This window comes from Dasypus novemcinctus, chromosome 12, assembly GCF_030445035.2.
Source record: "Dasypus novemcinctus isolate mDasNov1 chromosome 12, mDasNov1.1.hap2, whole genome shotgun sequence".
Lineage (NCBI taxonomy): Eukaryota > Metazoa > Chordata > Mammalia > Cingulata > Dasypodidae > Dasypus > Dasypus novemcinctus.
This window is the reverse complement of record NC_080684.1, coordinates 71,571,753-71,586,530: the sequence shown is the minus strand read 5'-3', so window position 1 is coordinate 71,586,530 and position 14,778 is coordinate 71,571,753. Positions and strand designations below refer to the sequence as shown.

Below are 14,778 nucleotides of genomic sequence, written 5' to 3'. Positions count from 1 at the left end.
TATAACAATAGTTCATATTGTTTCTAAAATGAAATTAGATATACTATGCTTATTATTGTCTCTTTAAAGTATGCTTCCCTGAATTGAATATTGTGTTCTAGATCTGATTTGATCAGAATATAGTACCATATTAATAGTATAATTTTCTACCCTTAACCTAATCAATATGCTTTTATTAATAATGTCTGCATTTTCACTGTCTCATGTTGAGCGGACAGCAATTAAAATCTCCAGATCTCTCTTACATTAGCAGCTGTTATGCTAGGTTTTCCCAGCCATTCCTTCCATATTTGAATCTTTGGTGATATATGCAGGACTTCCCTTCTCTTTTTGAAAAATTCTTTTTATGGAAGTATATCATATTGAGTGCAGCTGTGTTATTTAACACCAAGTGAACATACCTATGACCACCTTGGGTCAACAAATTAAACATTTCAAGCTACCCCAGAACCTTCTTTTGGCCTCTTCCCAATTTCTGCTCCACCTTCCTTCCCCAAAGTTAATCACTACCCAAACTTCCAATGCCACAGACCAGTTTTTTATTCTATATTTTCATTTTATGTCTGGCTTTTTTGCTCAGGGTTATATTTGTGAGATTTATCTATGTTGTGTGCAGGAATAGTTCATTCATTTTCATTGCTAGGTAGTGTATGGTACAAATGTACCATAATTTATACATGCAGTTATTGATTAGCATTGAATAGTTCCAGGTTTTTGGCAATTATGAATAACACTGCCATGAATAGTCTTATTCAACCCTTTTGATGCCCTTTGTGCACATTTCTTTTGTATGAATACCAGGGGTTTAGAATTGCTGGGTCATAGGATTTGCAATTTTTGTAATGCCAAACAGTTTTCTAATGTGGTTGTACATCATTCTAATAGCAGTGAATGAATATTCTGGTTGATCTACAACTTTGCTAATGTTTGGTAGTAAATTTTAGTTATTCTGGTAAGTATATAGAATTATCTAATTGTAGTTTTAACTGGTGTTTCATTTATAATATCGAACAGCTTTTCATATATATATATATTTTTAATTTATTTTAAAGATGTATTTTATTTATTTCTCTCTGTTTACCCCTCTGTTGTCTGCTCTCTGTGTCTATTTGCTGTGTGTTCTTCTGCGTTTGTTTGCATTATCTGGTGGAACTGGGAAACTGAGTCTTTTATTGTGTCATCTTGCTGCATCAGCTCTCTGTGTGTGCAGGGCCACTCGTGGGTGGGCTGCACTTTTTTCACACGGGGTGGCTCTCCTTGCGGGGTGCACTCCTTGCTCCTGCGGCACCCCTACGTGGGGGCACCCCTGCATGGCACGGCACTCCTTGCATGCGGGAGCATTGCGCATGGGCCAGCTTACTACATGGGTCAGGAGGCCCTGGGGATCAAACCCTGGACCCTCCATATGGTAGATGGATGCTTTATCAGTGAGGCATGTCTGCTTCCCTCATATATTTCTTGAACATTTGAATATCTTCTTTTGTAAAAAATCCATTCAAGTATCTGGCCATATTATTTTCTATTGAATTGGCTATCTTATTAATGGAAGGAATATTTTACATAATTTGGATATGAATCCTTTGTATGTATGACTTATAAATACCTTCTACTGCTCTTTAGTTTGTCATAATCACAGAAATAACTACCCATCACCTTTGCCTTATAATATTGATTAGCAACAAGTAACAGATCACACACACACTCAAGTGGATGGGATTATAAAAGGGCGTGAATACCAGGAAGTGGGCATCATGCAGGCCACCTTAAAATTTGTCCCATATGGTACCTTTATCAGAATAAGGTTTTATTCTACTTGTAATTTGTTAAAACCATTCATGATAGAAACTTAAATGCAGTTTTTGCACCTGTTGAGATGATCATATAATTTTTTTCATCTTAATTGTTATGTTAACAAACTAGAATTCCTAGAATAAATCCCATTAGATTTCAGTGTATTATCCTTTTGATTTGGTTTGCTTTTAGTTGTTTAGGATTTTGCATTTTGTTTATTTATGTTCATGAGAATAACTGGCCTGTAATTTTCTATATTTGTAATGTCCTTGTTGGTATTTGTATCACATTCTAATTAAGGTTATATTGTCTTTGAAATTTAAACAAATTTTGTGTAGGTGTAGGTATTCTATGCCATGTTTTCTGGGAAGTGCAGTTCTCAGAGTTGTTGGTATTCTGTTTAGAATCAGATCCATATAAACATATTTCAAGGGAGAGCCCATGAGTTCATAAATAACTCTGTAGGGTCCCTTTCTTGACCTCCTCCCTCTCTATGTTCTCCCTCAAACTGTTTGGATCCCCAAGGCTCCTGTTCTTGTTTTGGGTACTTTGGCCAGGAATCTGAGGTTTGTTACCCATTTTGCTGCACACTTCAGTATATGAACACAGGTCTGCAGCCGATTAAGCAGCTGCAGGAGGGCAGAAGAGTAAAAGAAAACAAACAGGCTCTCCTTACCCCCTTGGTATCAGAGCTCCAAGGATTAGAGAGGGAGATTTCCCTTCCTAAGAATTTTGGCTCCTGTTGTTATCATTGAGGTCTCTACCACGTGACAGTGTGTATAGAAGAAAAAATTGGAGGAGTTTTATGCTGTCTGTGTTAGAGGAGTTCCTTTCCTCTTACCTGAACTAAAACTAAAAGGCTTCCCTTATCCTCTTTCCCCCCATTGCAAACACCTACCTTTCAGGTATCAAGCAATGTTGTGTTCAGACAGGACACAAGAGAAAAGAAAATAGAAATTAACAGCCTGTTTGCTGGTATTCTATCTCAGTCTGCCTTCTATTTCCTTTTCAGAATCTTCAAATAGCTGTTTTATGCATTTTGTAGAAACAAGACTGGGTATGCTTACTGTCTTACCTGAAACCAGACCCTCTCCATGTCATTTCTTTAGTAGACCCTTTAAGCTTTTGTTTTGTTTTGCTCTTTCCGAGCTATACCATCTGTACCTCACAATTTAAAAATCCAGTGATATAATCATGGTTATTCAAAGCAAAATAAAATATTGTCCTAACAACCAACAACAATTAAGACTATTTGTGGGTCTTTTTTAGATTTAAAAAAAAAATTATTTCTCTCTCCTTCCCTGCTCTCCTCCCATCCCCCAGTTGTTTGCGCTCTGTGTCCATTCGCTGTGTGTTCTTCTGTGTCCACTTGAATTCTTGTCATCGGCACCTGGAATCTGTGTCTCCTTTTGTTGCATCATTTTGCTGTGTCAGCTCTCTGTATGTGCGATGCCATTCCTGGGCAGGCTGCGGTTTTTTTGCGCTGGGCAGCTCTCCTTATGGGGCACACTCCTTGCGTGTGGTGCTCCCCTACATGGGGGACATCACTGCGTGGCATGGCGCTCCTTGCATGCATCAGCACTGCACGTGGGCCTGCTCACCACATGGGTCAGGAGGCCCTGGGTTTGAACCTTGGACCTCCCATGTGGTTGGCGGACGCCCTATCCATTGGGCCAAATCCACTTCCCAATTAAGACTATTTGTATATTTCTGTTTTTTTCCAAGATGAACTTAGGTTAGTTTTACATGATTTGTTATTCCTTCTTTTAAGAAGTAATAAACATCTGTAACCCTGTTAATGACCATTGTCAAAGCCTCTGTCTGTAATGATTGTATATGAGGATATTTACCCTTGCAATATTTATCACACTTTTCTATTAATCTTCCAAAACTTACCATTACTGCTAATTAGTCTTTACTTGTTTCAGTATCAATGTAATATGAACACGTGAAAATGAACTTCTCTAAAGGAAGGTTCTCACAAGTTTCTAATCTATTTTCTATCCCTTGTCTTTTAAATCATCCTTTCTTAAATCCTTCAGAATTTACATTGATGGAGAAGAAAAACGTAACTGAGGAATTCTTTCTCTTGACATCTATTTAATAATTATTCTCTGGTCCCAGCTGTGAATCTTTCCCTCCTTGCTTTTCTTGTTTGTAATGTATGTTCACAACAAAACTAAACCCTTTTATTGCACTTTGCAGTTCTCATAAGGGTCAAGCCATTTTAGTTTTGAACCCTTTTAATACTTTTTATAGATATAATTACTCTTTTTTTTTCTTAGTTTAATAATGTAAATCTGCATAGGATGGTATAATTGGATAAGTATGAAAAATCCTGAACTTTCTGATTTCTGAATTTAACAAGTTTGAATTTCTGAATTTTATGAATCAGATCTAGATATTAATGGGAGGAAGGACATGCCAAGAAAGGAGAACCCTAGCAGAGATGTAGAAGCAGGAGTAAATCTTTCATGTGTGGGTAAGAGTGGATTTATTTCCCAAAGAAAGGTTGAATCCTGGGCAATAAGGTTGCATACATATGGTTGTACTAGACTTTGGAGGGCAAGTTTAGACTTTAATGTAACAGATTATTATCTAGAACCATTAAGAACCTTTTAAGATTCTTGACCTTCTTGAGAAGGACATAGATATTTGGAAATTATTGTATAATGTTTTTAAAAGAGTGAATATTTTAATTCAGCTAGCTTATACAATCCCATACAAATAGATGTTCTTTAAAATGATAATACACTTCTATAAATTAGAATATGTTCTTTAAATTCATAGTTTAAAGGAGCCCTGCAGTGAATCCTCTGTTCAATAGAGGGTTATTTTGTAATATAAATAGTCATGTCTTGATTTATTTTTTGTAAAGTTAGAAAGCTTTGCACAGTTTAAAATAAATACATTGTTAATAAATATATTGCATTTTCTTCCTTTCCAGTGTTTTAATATAGTGAAACAATGAAAAGTTTGAGTCTGTATAGTAAAGAGCCTGTGATTGTTCTTCATATAGGACCCACCAAGCTCTTCCTCGAGATTCTGTTATAGAAGATTTACGTTTACAAAATAGATATCTCCAAGAAAAACTTCATGCTTTAGAAAAACAGTTTTCAAAGGATGCATATTCTAGGCCTTCAGTAAGTGTACATTTTTAATTTTCTGTTTTTAATGTATTAAAGTAAAAACATCTTTATTTTCTGTTTTCACTGTATAAAAGTAAAATCCTGGGTGTGGATGTGGCTTAAGTGGTTGAGCACCCTCATTCCACATGGAAGGTCCTGGGTTTGGTTCCCGGTACCGCCTGAAAAAAACAAAAACAAACAACAAGCAAAACAAATGAAAAAACCAACTCAGGGAAGCTGTTGTGGCTCAGTGGTTGAGCACCAGCTTCCCATATATGAGGTCCAGGGTTTAGTCACTGGCTCCTGGTACCTTAAAAAATAAATAGTAAAAAAAAAGTAAATCAACTTATACTTTTATTGGGCAAAAACATTAGTACCCTCTCATTAATATTAATGCAGTAAATTCATCTTTTATTTTTACCAGGAAGTGATGCATATTAACTTCTTGAATCCTTTCTCACAAATAATAGTAAACTGAAGACTTATGCTTTGCATAAAAATTCATTATGAATTATTTCTGCAAAATTTAAATGTTGTTAACATTATTTTTGTTGTGTCAGGTGCTTGCAATTAGATAAAATAGGAAAATATGTTACAACTATTCATTTCCATTCATACTATTTTCATTCAATTATGTGTGATGTTTCTAGTTTTTCTTTATAATGAACCATTTAGAATTATGTGTTAGATCTTATTTCAAAACAGTGTATGTATTTCTGTCATTTTTTTCCCTTTTCTCCTTTTCATATTTCTTCTCTTCTACTTCAAGCAGAATCTAGTATGTGACACAGTATTCCTTCTACCCTCCTTACCAATGTTAAAACACACACACATACACATACACATAATTTACACAAGAACAGAAAAAATCCATACCCATGCTCAGAATTAAAGGTGTTAAGTGTATAGAGACCAGTGAAAACTTGCATCATTGGGTACCTATAAATATCTATAGTATTCGAATAATGAAGGAAAACATAAAGCAGAAAATGTAGGTCCTACTGAGTTAAATAAACTTGAACAAGACCAAAAATAAATAAATCCATTTAGGTCAGCTTATGGTACCTTGGCAGATTTTTAATTCCAGATTTGAAAATGAATCCTATTTAATCAAAACTGTTGTAGAAATGATAAGTGGGAACATAAAAATAAGAGAATGAAAAAGGCAAGAATAAGAAAGGAAAGGGGAAAATGGACTTGGCCCAGTGGTTAGGTCATCCGCCTACCACATGGGATGTCTGCGGTTCAAACCCCGGGCCTCCTTGACCCGTGTGGAGCTGGCCCATGCGCAGTGCTGATGCATGCAAGGAGTGCCCTGTCACACAGGGGTGCCCCATGAGCAAGGAGTGCACCCTGTAAGGAGAGCCGCCCAGCGTGAAAGAAAGTGCAGCCTGCCCAAGAATGGCACCGCACACACGTAGAGCTGATACAACAAGATGATGCAACAAAAAGAAGCACGGATTCTCGGTGCCGCTGATAAGGATAGAAGTGGTCGCAGAAGAACACACAGTGAAGGGACACAGAGAGCAGACAACTGGGGTGGGGGGGAGAAATAAATAAAAAAATAAATCTCAAAAAAAAAATAGTATTTAAAAAAAAAGGAAAGGGACATATAGCATATAGCTGAAGATGTGAGTGACAGCAACCACTTGGATCCTGCAGGATCTGCTATCAATCATTCATGATGCCACAATTGCTCATGAAATGAATCAATGTGCCGAGGATGATGCACAGGCATATTATGAAACTGATATATATTAGTCCAGTCAAGAAATGAAATGTCCCAGGTTTGGATACATGGAAGTTCTTTATTTCTTTGTTAGCTAAATTTTTTATAGTAAGAAAGAGAAATAAGTGGTACAAATGGAAGGAAAAGTAGGATTTGTACAAAAAACAAAACGAAAAACTAACAATCAAAAATAACCCAACCAATCTGTCAGTAGATTTTTCCTTAGCCCCTAATTTTTTCCTAGACCCAACAAATTGTGGTTATGCATTTCCTAATTCAGTTTGATATTCATTGTTTTATGACTGCTGTTCACTTAAAAATTATTAGATAACTCAGTAGCAGAAATAAGAGAGCACTTCTGACGTGTTTGCTTTGCCTTAGAAATTTCTAATTCAGCATGCTGTATTTACAAGTAAAATCTTACTACAATGAATATCCTTAGTAAAAAATTTGTTATGATGCTAATATATATACCGAATTCCTTTAGTGGTCTCTTTACCAGATACTTTTCTATAATAGGAAATGGGTGCTTATGTGTATGGCTATCTATGTTCTGTTAGGCTCTGTACCTAGGTATAATTCTCACAGTTCTATGCAGAATACTATTTCTATTTTACATATGCAGCTTGGAGAATTGAGTAACATTCCTAGTGACTGTGAAATTCTAAAACCAAGATTTAGATCCAGGTCTAATGCTCTAGTTTATGAACTTTTCATGTACACCCAACTTATGTGAATTTACATTGTGGTACAAAATTAGAAAAGTTTTGCTTCCATTGAAATTCTTATTAAATTTATCTTTTATCCTCTTTATCTTTTTCACCTCAGATATTCCAGTCGCCTACGTCCTCTAAGCATCAACTAAAATCAAATATTTAAATGTTAAGAGAAAATAAAATGACTTAGTTCATTTCCTTCTCTAGTTCATAAAGCTTCTTTTTTTTTTTAACTTGATAATAGAGAATTTTAATCTTCTACTGTGTGATATCTCTAACTCCCATCCACTGAGTATTTGATTTCTAGCAGTTTATACCTTTTAACAGAATTTCTTTTTTTTAAAAGATTTATTTATTTATTTAATTCCCCCCCTCCCTTGGTTGTCTGTTCTCTGTATCTATTTGCTGCGTCTTGTTTCTTTGTCCGCTTCTGCTGTTGTCAGCTGCATGGGAAGTGTGGGCGGGGCCATTCCTGGGCAGGCTGCACTTTCTTTCGCGCTGGGCAGCTCTCCTTACGGGGCACACTCCTTGTGCGTGGGGCTCCCCTACGCGGGGGACACCCCTGCATGGCACGGCACTCCTTGCGCGCATCAGCACTGCGCATGAGCCAGCTCCACACGGGTCAAGGAGGCCCCGGGGTATGAACCGCGGACCTCCCATGTGGTAGACGGACGCCCTAACCACTGAATTTCTTATATGAAACAATCTGGAAGTCCCATGAAGTTCATTATACAAATACAAGAATTCTATATATATTACTTCTGTAGAATAGGGAGTTTCTTTAGAATTTGTTCTTCAAAATTTGGCAATTTCAACTATAATTCTTTTAGTTTTGTTCTCTGAGAATAGGAGGAAAAATGATCTAACTTACATAAATTATTGCATCCGTATTATAGTGAGGAGAACTGTGTTTAAAATAGCCTCTTTATTTGGTAGATTTCCTCTCTTCTGTGACAGATATTTAATGTATTTTATACCTTTCAGTCAGTGGTACTCATAGATGATTTTCAATATTTGAATCAAATAGCTACCATAGACAGAAGAGAGGAATGGTTAGGGAGATAGAATGGCTTAAGGACAGGGAATTACAAATTTCCATCTCTGAAGAGATGTTAAAATTTATCCTGTATATTCTCTTTGTAAGATGCAAAAACTGAAGACATCATAGGTAGCATGATTTGCTAGTGTTAACTTTATAGTAGTAGAATTGGAATGTATATTTAAGTTGCCTGAGGGAATAAGTGAGAATATGTCCCATTAGTTTACAGATATCAAGAAATGTCTGTTTCTCTTCTTTGCCATTACATATGTACAGATGCATACACATTCTCTCAAATAGAGATCAGATGGGTACATATTGTCTTTCTGCCAGTGTTCTGCTATGTATTCTTAGCTCAGACTCAAAATTTTACTTTTCTATATTCTGTTTTCTAATTTTCCTATTTTTATTACATTTTACCTAAGGGAAATTTTTTTTTTTTTTACTCAAGGCTGGATATATCAGAAGTTTAATGTACTTAACCTACTGGTAATTAAAAAGATTTTATAGCACCAAGTATAATAGATATATCTGTATCATTTGATAATTTGGCAACTGTAAATCTGTGAATTAGTGACTTTATTGCCCATCAAACCAGCTGAGAGAGCAAGGGGAGAATGAACGAAAGCTCTGCTCAGTAGTTTCACAAAATTATTTCATATCATGCTCATAACTATTCTATAATGTAGGTAGTATTTTACCCATTCTTCAGCAAAAAGTAATCAATCAAATCTCTCTTTCAAATAACTTATAGTTTAGAATGAGTAAAAATGTGCATAATTATTAACCTAATGTGGATTCATGCCTCAAGAAAAGCAAATATAGTGTTACTGGATTTCAGAGATATGAAACTTTAGCTGATGGAGTGAGAAAAGTTTACTGAAGGAAGAAGGAATTTTGAGAGTTCTTTTTGAAGGTTAGATAACACTCATACTCTATTTTTAGACAGACAAAACCACCATAAATTAACTTAGTCACTATGAGAGTATATAGGCATTATGTGTGTGGAATTTGAGTCATACTTTGCTTTCTGTTTTTATGATTTTTTAAAAAACTGCATTACCTTTTTCCTACAAGTTTCAGATTCCAACTTATTTGCTTTTGACTGTTTTTCTTTATAATCTCCAATTTCCTACTATTTCTTTGAGGGAAAAAAATTTCCTTGTGTTATAGCATTTTCTTATCCAGCATCTCTTATGCAGTTTTTATTCATTAAACCTTTAAAATATTCTAATTTCATTTTCCTAAAGACTTCAGGTATTGGGTCAGATGATCATTGTCAAAGAGAACAGGAGCTTCAGAGAGAAAACTTGAAGTTGTCATCTGATAATATTGAACTAAAATTTCAGCTTGAGCAAGCAAATAAAGATTTGCCAAGATTAAAGGTAAATTTAATGTTCAGTTAGAAATAACTATATTTGTCCCACACTATTCCCCACTTAGTGGTTACATTTACCATATTAGCTTATGATGAAAAGAAGTAGAAAACTCATATTCACAAATTATCATAGTAGTGTTATACTTTATACACATTTACTAATTTAACAATTATTTGTTGAGGGCCTGCTTTGTGTCAGGCACTCTTCGAGGTGCTGGCCACAGCAATGAATTAAAGTACTTATGTTCATAAATCTTATATTCTAATAGGGTAAGACTGATAATAAGTCAATGTTTAGTAGTTAGCAGCTGTTTTAACTATTGTGGAGAAAAATAAAGCATGGTTAGTGTGAAGTAAGGGTAAGATTGCCTTTTAAAATAGAGTAAGTGAAGGCCTCACTGATTAGGTGATATTTGAGCAGAGAGCTGGTGGGGAGGTTATGAAGCAAGTCATACAGATACTAGAAAAAGAATTCCAGACAACAGAACTAGCAAGATCAAATGTTCTGAGGCGGGAGGTTGCTTGGTATGTATCATGAACTGTTGTCACACTTTAAATATTAGGATAATTGTCCCTTTTAGAAATTTTACTTCTGGTGTTAAAAATTAATTTATCTTTGGTTTTCTAAATCTTATCCAATGTATGGAAATCTTTTTATTTTCTCTTAGCTAATTGTTTTTAGTTTTATTTTCTAACTTAGAATATTAACAATCTTTTAATTCGACCGATGATGATATAATCAAGCTATGTCCTGCTTCTCATTCATTCTGATTTTTACACTGACAGAACCATTATTAGTTTAGTTATCTGTTTTTTTGGACCATATGGATAAGGATTTACGTATGCAATTTATGGGTCAGAAAGAAATCAGAATTCTAAATGCAAATTTATATTGACTATTAAGGTAATAATATGGACAGTATTTCTTGACAGTAAATATACAAAATTCTCATGTATTAACATTCTTTTTTTCAACACATCTTAGTTTAAATTCTTCTTGTTAGTATAGAGACCCATTTGTTTACTTTGGCTATACAGTTGAGGAGAGTAGTAGTTCAGATGAGTTGTTTGCCTTTCCTTTTCAATGCTATAGCTATGTTAAATTGTTACCTGTTTGTTTTTATCTTTTAGAATCAAGTAAGAGATTTAAAGGAAATGTGTGAATTGCTTAAGAGAGAAAAAGCAGAAGTTGAGCGGAAACTTGGCTGTGTTAGAGGGGTAAGTATGTAAGAATATGCTAAACATTTGTTTTGATTTCAGAAGTGATTAACCAAAAATGGAAAAAACAAAAGTTTAGATATGTCATAACATCAATGATATGCATTTACTATTGCCTCTAGTTTCATTTATTATTCTGCTGCATCTACAGTGTAAAACATCAAGTTTTCTTCTGTATTTCAAATTAATATATTTTATCATCTTTCACCCCTTACATAGTTTTTTATTTCAATTTTACTCCACATCTTCTCTCTTTTCATTGCATATCACTCCATACCTTAAAAACATTTTAACTTTCAGAAACCCTTCTGTTCATTGAGTTAACTACTAACATTTTATAACTATTTTTTATGGTATCCATCACACCTTGACATTGCTCTGTAAATGTGATTCCCATTTTGTTGTTTTGTATTCTTGTATTTTCCTTCTCATTTTATTTTGTATTCACTTCGTACAATGAATAAATGTCACATATGAGGCCAATGCCAAAGATTTAAGTCCCTGCAGATCTCATTTGGATAAGTGGCACAAATGGGAACAATCATGATAAAAATACTAATTCAGGTAAAAATGTTAAAATATATGATGGATTTCTTGAAAATATTAAGAATTTTACTTGAAAAGAATTCAGAACAAATATCTGGCTGATAGTTACGTTTGTTATGTTTATTAAAAATATATGCTATTTTGACCTTTAATATCTTCTAATTATGGAAAAATATATTAAAATTATGAAAAAGTTTACATTTCAGGATTATTCATTGCATGGGGAGAATACTAAAACACAAAAAGGTAAAGCACACTATTTAACTGAATTGTTCAGAACTGTTTTTATTAAATTACAAGCAGTTAAAGTTATTAGACCCATATCTTGATATCTTAACACCAGTTTTTTTATTTCAGACATCTGTTTATATTTGACAGAAACTGGATTTCTAAGTAATGGCCGTTCTTACCGAAAACTGCTTCTGTTGTTCTGCAATTGGAATTTGATAACTCATGGGCTCTTTAAAAACACAATTTGTCTTTTATGATTTTATTCCATACAAAGAAATCTCTGATATACTGCAAAGAACATTAGCTAAATAGAATATATAGGTTCTTAGGTATATTCATGTGGATTAGACATCAAAGATAGATTTCTAGACTTAGCTGTTCAGCTGCATGACCTTAGAAAAATCAAATTCTCTGAGTCTTGATTTTCTTATATATAAAGTAAAGATTTTAATTCTTATCTCATAGGGTTGTTCTAAGGATGACAAAGTAATATAAGTATTGCCTTCAAATGCTAGAAATTTATAACAATGAGTATAAAATAATGAGCCTGTTTATTGCTGGTACTTTATATTATATTCTCTAAAGTATTTGACTACATATAAAAAATGTTACCATGTTCCTTTGTATAATAGTCTGGTAGAAGTGGAAAGACAATCCCGGAGCTAGAAAAAACCATTGGTTTAATGAAAAAAGTAGTTGAAAAAGTCCAGAGAGAAAATGAACAGTTGAAAAAGGCATCAGGAATACTGACCAGTGAAAAAATGACTAATACTGAACTAGAAAATGAAAAGTTAAAGGTAATTTTAAAATTTTAATCTTAATGGAATATTTTACTATTATAGTTTTTGTTGATATTTAATATAATTTTAAATATAATCATACTATATAAAATGGCTTTAATGGATACAATAGACATTTTATATAAGCAAAAATCTTAATTGCAGACTAGGGTGAGAGTAGTTAAGGTAGATCCACCTTTCCATCATTTCAAGACCAGTGGTTGTCACTATGGCAGCATTAAAATAACTAACTGTACCTCTCTGGAAAAAATATAGAGAATGATTAGATTGTTTTGGGGTGGGTCCCATCAAAGGTTTTGTGATTTTGGTTTTTCTAATTATCACTTCATTCTAATGTGTGCTAAGATTGATAACCTCTGATCTAAATGATTATTATTCAAGGGAAAACTTTAATTCTAATATTATATTCTCTAAAACGGTTTTCAATGAAATTTTATGAGTTTACAAGGTCATCTTTCATTTTATTTCCTTGTTTGATATATATATATTTTATTACTAGGGCGAATTGGAAAAACTTAAACTTCACCTTGGGCGTCAGTTGAGCATACACTATGAGTCTAAAACCAAAGGCATGGAGAAAATTGTTGCTGAAAATGAAAGACTCCGTAAAGAACTTAAAAAGGTATGATTTTATGACTGATTATAGCTATTATTTTTAATAGTAAGTAATATATGGAAAAAATGAAATTAGATCCTCGATAGGAGTTTCTATTCAAATAAACTAGACATCAAGAAATTTTTAGGGGAAGAGGATGTGGCTTAACTGATAGAGCATCTGCTTACCATATAGAGAGTCCAGGGCTTGATCCCCAGGGCCCCCTGACCTGTGTGGTAAGTTGGCCAACGCGCAGTGCTGCCGCTTGCAAGGAGTACCGTGCCATGCAGGGGCGCCCCCGCGTAGGGGTGCCCCATGTGCAAAGTATGCACCGCCCCACAAGGAGAGCCACCCCTCGTGAAAAAAGCGCAGCCTACCCAGGAGTGACACCACACACACAGAGACCTGATGCAGCAAGATTACTTAACAAAAAAGAGATGCAGTTTCTCAGTGCCACCTGATAATGCAAGTGGATGTAGAAGAACACACAGTGAATGGACACAGAGAATAAAGGGCGGGGAAGGGGAGAGAAATGAAAAAAAAAAATTTTTAGGAATTGTGTTTTTATGTCTGCCATCATCACATCCTTTCACCATGAGGGACATTGATGATAAAAATAATAATAAATTTAGAAGCAGTATAACATAGGAACAAATCCTAGCTCTATCACTTACAAGCTTTAGTAACTAAGGCAAGTTACTTAACTACTTTCTGTGTCTTAGTTTCGTCTTCTATTAAATTGGGAATAATAATTATACCTATTTCACAGGGCTGCTGTAGGGTTTAAATGAGTGAATATTTGTGGAAGTGACTTAGAACAATGCCTGATATATAATAAAGAAGTTATGAAAATATTTTGTTAAACAATAACATTCCTTTCTATTTAAAGGCAGATATATTGTGCTCCAAATGAATAGGTACTATATATATGATGATCTAGTGAATAGATTGAAATTACTAATTTTTAACTACTTGAAAAATTATCTGAATTGTGAGGCCAGAGTGCTACTACACTTAGAATATGAATGTTTAATAATGGAAATATTCCATGTTACTTGCACACTGGTTTATTTATGTTTATAGCTAAGTCCTGAAGTATTGAGTCAAAACAAAGTATCTTTCAAAAGTATAAAGGCAAACTGTCCCATTATTCTAAAACTATTAAACAAAATGACAGATTAAAATAAACATTAATGCAATTCACTTTTTCCAACTTCATTTACATAATTTCTAATTATGACAATATTGCTGTCTTACAGTAAACATTGAATTTTTATTGAAATTTTAATCAGCATTTAGAACTCCATGTTATTTTTTCCCAGTTTATGATAATTTTGAATACATTGCATCTATGAGAATGATATTATTATATTTTGTCATAATTAACTAATTAAGTTTTAATTTTAGGAAACTGAAGCTGCAGAGAAATGGCGGATAGCCAAAAATAATTTAGAGATATTAAATGAGAAGATGACGGTTCAACTAGAAGAGACTGGTAAAAGATTACAGTTTGCAGAAAGTAGAGGTCCACAGCTTGAAGGAGCTGACAGCAAGACCTGGAAATCAATTGTTGTTACAAGGTAGGAACACATAGTTTAAAACTTGTA

General features: G+C 34.0%; 1 protein-coding gene across 4 annotated transcripts in view; it reads left to right on the top strand.

Annotated features, from left to right (window-relative positions):
• CEP290 (centrosomal protein 290) overlaps positions 1–14,778 on the top strand; it is a 95,495-nt gene that overhangs the window by 72,130 nt on the left and 8,587 nt on the right. For 3 of the 4 annotated variants that reach the window (XM_058308517.2, XM_058308518.1, XM_071218998.1), the window contains exons 43-48: positions 4,811–4,934; positions 9,654–9,788; positions 10,913–10,999; positions 12,409–12,573; positions 13,076–13,198; positions 14,579–14,751. In XM_058308517.2, coding sequence (XP_058164500.1) covers positions 4,811–4,934; positions 9,654–9,788; positions 10,913–10,999; positions 12,409–12,573; positions 13,076–13,198; positions 14,579–14,751 — 807 coding nt within the window. Of the gene's footprint in view, positions 1–4,186; positions 4,274–4,810; positions 4,935–9,653; positions 9,789–10,912; positions 11,000–12,408; positions 12,574–13,075; positions 13,199–14,578; positions 14,752–14,778 lie in introns of those variants that run through there. The other variant, XM_071218999.1, reaches the window with a different exon arrangement.